The following is a 6,750-nucleotide window of genomic DNA, read 5'->3' as shown; positions in this document are numbered from 1 at the left end:
GGGTGGTGGTGCTATATTGCCTTTGGTAAATTTCATTTTGGTCTTTCTCTGTATTTTTATGGGTCAAAATCATACTATTTATTTGTTTTTAGTTTTTTTTTTTTTTTTATCTTATTTTTAAACATAAGCTTTAGGGGGACCAGCAGGTGGCATGACAGTTAAGATGCTGGAATCCCACATAGCCAAACACAGTTTGGGTCCCAGACCTGGTGGCTTGCTTTCTCACTTTTTTTTTTCTCTCTGGTCAAATTAAATACTAATAATAATAATAACTGAAACTAAGTAATTATTAGAAAAAAGTTAGCGTTAGGGACAAGTAGGCAGTATCGTAGTTCAGGCGCTGGATGGCTACATGACTGACTGCAGTTCAAGTTCCAGACCTGGTTCCTTACTTTCTCTTTGTCTCACTCTCCCTGTCTCTCTGGTGAGTTCATGTGCCCGATAGTAAATTTTAAAATAATAATAAAAAATATTTAAAATTAGCTTTATAATTTTCTGTGCCACTGGAAATCTTCATAAAAATACTTCTTGGGACCAGCGGTTAACATATGGCTATGTCTCTGAACTCCCATGTAGTCGACCACAGTTTGAGTCCTGGACCCAGTGCCCTAAACTCACACCAGGTGTGTGTGCGTGCGTGCCCAAGATCCCGAGAGGAGAATGGAGGAGAAAGGATTGTGGCATGGCCATTCCCCCTGGGGAGCGATTTCTCACTTTCTCTCTGTCCATCTTTCTGGCTAGCGCAGGTGCCCTATAGCAAAAACCTCTCAATAAAAAAGAAAGAAAAGAAAAGAAAAATACTGCTTAATGATTTTTAAGAGAAACTTGTCCAGAGATTATAACATTGGCACAACTTGGTGGTACAGTCGGCCCAAAAACATTCTAGACACATGCACATTGTCCAAGAGCCTGAGGGACTGGAGAGCCCCAGGAAGGGGTCCCAGTGTGGTGAGACCCTGTTGAGAGCCCTTCTCCCCCTCATGCATGCACGTATGCTCTCATGAAAGAGTACATTTTTTTTTAAGAGAGATATTTTGCTATATGGCACGTGTACTCTCTGGAGAGACAGAGACAGAAAGCAAGAAATCACTCCCCAGGGAGGATGGCCACAAGTCAGTCCTTTCTTCCCCATTCTCCTCTTGGGCTTTTGGGTACCAAATCAGCTGCATGAACACGTACCCAGTGTGAGTTTTAAGTCCCTGGGTCCAGGATTTGAACTGACGGAATGGAAGTTCAGCAACATAACCATTACAAATGTGCTGGGCCCATAGAATACTTTTTTTTTTTTTGGAGAGGTTTTTGCTATAGGGCGTGTGCGCTCGCCAGACAGACAGAGAGAGACAGAAAGCAGGAAATGAACCCCCCAGGGGGATGGCCACGCCGCAATCCCTTCTCCTCTAGGAATCTTGGGCACACACACACGCGTGCCCAGCGTGAGTTTAAGCCACCAGGTCCAGGACTTGAACCACAGTTGACCACATGGGAGTTCAACAACATAGCCATTATGCTAACTGCTTGTCCCTCCTTCTGTCCATTTTTATCTCTTTCTCTGGTGAGCACATATACCCTCTGGCAAATTAAAAAAAAAAAAAAAGTATTTCCAAATAATTGTATAAGAAAGGTATTGTATGAGTTTACATTTCTATCAGATTTTTTTTTTTTCTTTTTTTGGGGGGAGAGGTTTTTTTTGCTATAGGGCGCGTGCACTCGCTCGCCAGACAGACACAGACAGAGAGATAGAAAGCAAGAAATCACCCCCCAGGGGGGATGGCCACGCCACAATCCCTTCTCCTCCATTCTCCTCTCGGGATCTTGGGCACGCACACACACGCGCCCGGTGTGACTCTCAAGCCACTGGGTCCGGGACGCGTACCGCGGTTGACTACGTGGGAGTCCAGCGACATAGCCATTATGCTAACTGCTGGTCCCATGACTGAATGCTCTTTTAATCCCAGCACTCTTGCTTATAATGTTAGTTTTGGGATAGAACATTTTTTGTTTGTAGTACAAGGGCACAAAACTCAGAGTAGCTCTCTACTAGGTCTTTATAAACTACGCACCCCACCTCAATATGTCAGCTTTGTCCTCATCTTTCAGGTCTCATCTTAAAAAAATCGTCCTGTCTCGCAGTGTAGATTAGATGCCTTTACACCTCCTCTCATACCATTCAGCACACTTCGTTATATCAGCTGACTATCCGCCTTTCCTACTGGACATTAGGCTCCTTGATTACTTGGATCCTTTCTGTCTTCACCACATCCTAGCATAAATGCAGGTACTTTGTTTAATGAATGAATGAGAGTCTGAATTATATGAAATGCTGAGGTCTTAGTATGTGAATTGATAAGATCACATATACCTACCAAATGAAGTCTTTTCTTTCTTTCTTTTTTTTTTTTTTTTTTTTTTTGCCATAGAGCATGTGTACTCACCACAGAGAGACAGAGAGAGGGAAAGTGAGAAATCCACCCTTTGGGGGATAGCTATACTGCAGTCCCTTCTCCTCCATTCTTTTCCCAGGATTTTCGGCATGTATGCACAAGGGATTTTCAAGCCTCTGTGTCCAGGACTTGAACTGTGGTCAGTCATATGGGAGTCCAGCACCCCACCCACCACATCACCTACTGGCCCCGAATGGAGTCTTGGTTTGTTTTAAATCTTGTCATTTTTTTGTCTTCCTCCAGGGCAGAAATAATATGTTTCATACATTATTAATGTTCCTCTACATCATAAAGACCAAAGAATCGGGAATGCTTGGGTAGGTATTTATGTTTTAAAAACAGAAGTACTTGCTTTATTTACTGTTCCTCCTACGTTGGATTCTGTCATCATATAATTGACACAGCTTGTGAATTGAACAATGGTAGATTCTGGTACTGGTTCAGCCCTGTTGCTGACCACCTCTGCTATCTTGGGCAAGGTCATTAACTTTCTGAATCATCTTTTACCTATTGGGAAAAGGTAACTGCTGGTCATCATTGGCTGTATGATTATGTCCCCTGGGGAAACAACTCAGATAAAAAATAGATTATTGCCTCATGAAAAAAAAATTTTTTTCAGAGGTTTTTGCTATAGGGTGCGTGTGCTTGCCAGAAAGAGAGAGAAACAAAGAGACAAAAAGTGAGAAATCATCCCTCGGCGGGATGGCCACGCCGCAATTCCTTCTCCATTCTCCTCTCAGGATCTTGGGCACATACACACACACCCAGCGTGAGTTTAAGCTACTGAGTCCAGGACTCAAACTGCGGCCAACTACATGGGACTCCAGTGACATAGCCATTACGCTAACTGCCAGTCCCAGAATTTTTTTTTTTAATATTTTTGAAGAGGTTTTTGCTATAGGGCGTGCGCACTCGCCAGAGACAGAGAGACAGAAAGCAGGAAATCACCCCCCCGGGGAGGATGGCCATGCTGCAATCCCTTCTCCTCCATCCTCCTCTCGGGGTCTTGGACACGCACGCACACGCGCCCGGTGTGGGTTTAAGCCTCCGGGTCTGAGACTCGAACCGCAGTTGACTACGTGGGAGTCCAGCGACATAGCCAACTGCTGGTCCCATGAAAATTTTTTAAAAATAAAACTTAAAAGCTTTTTTTTACTCCAAATCATTTCATTTCAGACAAAGCATTTTGCAAAATGTTTGCACTTCCCGAGAGACTGAGTCAGTACCCATTCCATAAATGTTAATAGTAATGGGAGGGGCCAGAAGGTGGCATGGTGGTTAAGGCGTTGGACTTCCACATGGCCAACTGTAGTTCAAGTTCCAAACTTGGTAGCTTGCTTTCTCACTTTCCATTTCTCTCTGTCTCTCTCTGATCAAATTTAAAAATAATAACAATTAAAATTAATAAATATTTTTTTAAAACAGTGGTGGGAAAGTGGTCAGCTAAAATTGTTTATTGTGTCATAAGGAAGCTCACATTATCATTTTGATTCCTTGAAATATTAGTGTATCAGATAATATCTGAACAAGCTGACCCCAGCTAAAGCTAGGGAAACCTGGTCATGTGTGGTCTGGGAGTCTGAAGACCTAAGTTCTGGGTCCAGCTGTCCTGTACTGAGTCACTAAGACTGACTAAAGGGAAGGGCTTGGAGCAGAATATGTTTGTGCTATTTCCACTCCTGATATGCATTCCTCTCTTAACTTTTGTTTAGGGTTTGTAATTTAGAGGTTATTTATGTTCTAAAAGTGTTTTGTCCGAAACAGAAGCCACTAGTCAAATGTGGTAATGTGCATTTGAAGCATAACTAATCTGAACTGAAATGCCCTAAAGTGTAAAATATATACCAGATTTCAAAGATAATATGAAAAACTAAAGAGTAAAATGTTTCCTTAACAATTTTGTATATTAATCACCTACTGATACTGTTTAGGATATAGCGGGTAAAAAGAAATACATACATTCCTGGGACCAGCAGTTGGAGTAATGGCTGTATCACTGGACTCCCATGTAGTGGACTGTGGTTCGAGTCCTAGACCCGGTAGCTTAAACCCACGCTGGGCGCATGTGTGTGCATGTGTGCCCAAGATCCCGAGAGAATGGAGAAGGGATTGCAGCATGGCCATCCCCCCTGGGGGGGATGATTTCTCGCTTTCTGTCTCTCTCTGTCTTTCTGGCGAGCACACGCACTCATAGCAAAAACCTCTCCCCCCCAAAAAAATACATTCTTAAAAGTAATTTCTTGTATTTATTTATTTATTTTTACTTTTAGGCATCTACTAGAAAGCCTAAAATAATGGATTAGATGTGGCTTGCACATATGTTTCTATTGGATAGTACTACTCTAAAGAAAGCAAAGGTTCTGTCTTTAAATATTCGATGCAGCAGTCAGCAGGTAGGAATCTGGCTAAGGTACTAGGTGCTAGATTGCTGCATGGCCAGCCACAGTTCAAGTCTTGGACCAGGCAGCTTGAAAATCATGCTGGGCACGTGTGCGCGAGTGCCCAAAATCCCGAGGGGAACGGAGGAGAAGGAATTATAGTTGTGACCTGCTCCCCCCGGGGATAATTTCTCACTTTTCCTCTGTCTCTCATTGGCAAGCACATGTGCCCTCATGGCAAAGACAAAAAAAAAAGTGCAAAACTTCAAACAGATGTGAACAGAAATTTATAATGAAATATAAACACTTAATCAGCTTCTTTTATCATGTGTTTCTTTTTTAATGCCAAAGAGTGTTTGCATGTGAGAAAGAGACAGGCAGAGAAAATACTCCCTAATGGGGGCTGGTCACACTGTGGTCCTCGTTTTCTCATTTATTTATCCTGTCAGGATCCTGGGCACACTCATGCAGGCCTGGCATGTGTTTCAAGCCGCTGAGCCTAGGATTTGAACTGCATTCAACCATGTGGGAGTTGGCTCCCTCAGCACTGGCCACTGCTCCACTGCCAGCCCGATCAAATTCTTTCATTTGATTTAGTTTTATTGCCAGAGGGTGTATATACTTACCAGAGCGGAGAAAGAAAAGTCCCCCTCTGTGGGGCGTGGCCACATTGCAGCTCTCCCCTCCCATTTCTCCATCCAGTCAGGATACTGGACACACACAGGCATCTTTCTCAAGACACTAGGGCCAAGATATTAATCATGACCTGCCACGTGGGATCCAGCTTTTTATACACAGCTTTTGTACAGGGCCAACTCCTCATGTGTTTTTGCATATTTTATTTTATTTATTTGGCCAGAGAGAGAGAGAAAGCAAGCTACCCGGTCCAGGACTCGAATTGTAGTAGTTCAGAGCCTTAACCACCGTGCCACCCGTCAGCCCTTTCACATAATTGTTTTTTGTTCTTTGTGTTTTATTGAGAGATTTTTGCTACAGGGCACGTACCCTTGCCAGAGAGATAGAGACAGAAAGCAAGAAATGGCCCTCTGAAGGTTGGCCAAACGGCAGTCCCCTTTTCATTCTCCTCTCAAGATTTTAGGCATGCACACATGCCCAGTGTGTTTCAAGCCACTGGCTTCGGGACTCAAACTGTGGTCAGCCATGTGGGAGTCCAGCATCTTAACCACTACACCACCTGCTGGCCCCTCTTCTTGTATTTTTTAATGTAAGAAAGATTAAATACAAAATTCACTTTTATGAAGTGTCTACATTAACATTTTTTCTTTATTTTTTAATGACTGAAATAATCCTTGGTCAGTCAAGAAATATTTTAATAGAAGACTGTATAAACTGGAAAGTGAAATTTCCCTTCTGACCAGCCTCTCTCAATCCCAACTCCCTCAAGATACTCCGTATTAGTGGTTTAAAATTTATGTATTCAGACTGTTGATTTTTTGTTGTTTTTCACTTTGTTTAAAATGTATTCTAGGGGGCTGACCTGGGGCCCAGTGGTTAAGGGAGCTGGGTCTTATATGGCTGACTGAACAGGTATAATCTTACCTCCAGTGGCTTAAAAAACACGGGACCGGCAGTTGGCGTAATGGCTATGTCTCTGGACTCCCATGTAGTTTACTGTGATTCGGGTCCTGGACCCGGTGGCTTAAACTCACGCCGGGTGCATGTGCATGTGTGCTCAAGATCCTGAGAGGAGGGAACCAGCAGTTAGCGTAATGGCTATGTCGCTGGACCCCCACGTAGTCGACCACGGTTCGCATCCCAGACCCGGTGGCTTAAAACTCACGCCGGGCGCGTATGCGTGCGTGCCCAAGATCCCGAGAGGAGAATGGAGGAGAAGGGATTGCGGCGTGACCACCCCCCTGGGGGGTGATTTCTCGCTTTCTGTCTCTATGTCTCTCTCTGTCTGTCTGGTG

At 43.6% G+C, this 6,750-nt stretch overlaps 1 protein-coding gene across 2 annotated transcripts in view; it reads left to right on the top strand.

The window, feature by feature from the left end:
• The window catches only part of TMEM209 (transmembrane protein 209), an 84,900-nt gene that overhangs the window by 55,658 nt on the left and 22,492 nt on the right, over window positions 1-6,750 (top strand). For both annotated transcript variants that reach the window (XM_006158820.2, XM_006158819.3), the window contains exon 14: window positions 2,685-2,758. In XM_006158820.2, coding sequence (XP_006158882.1) covers window positions 2,685-2,758 — 74 coding nt within the window. The remainder of the gene's footprint in view (window positions 1-2,684; window positions 2,759-6,750) is intronic.

The sequence above is a fragment of the Tupaia chinensis genome, unplaced genomic scaffold (genome assembly GCF_000334495.1).
Source record: "Tupaia chinensis unplaced genomic scaffold, TupChi_1.0 Scaffold000610_1, whole genome shotgun sequence".
NCBI classification, from domain to species: domain Eukaryota; kingdom Metazoa; phylum Chordata; class Mammalia; order Scandentia; family Tupaiidae; genus Tupaia; species Tupaia belangeri.
The sequence above is the reverse complement of the archived record's forward strand: the minus strand, read 5'-3'. Positions and strand labels throughout refer to the sequence as shown.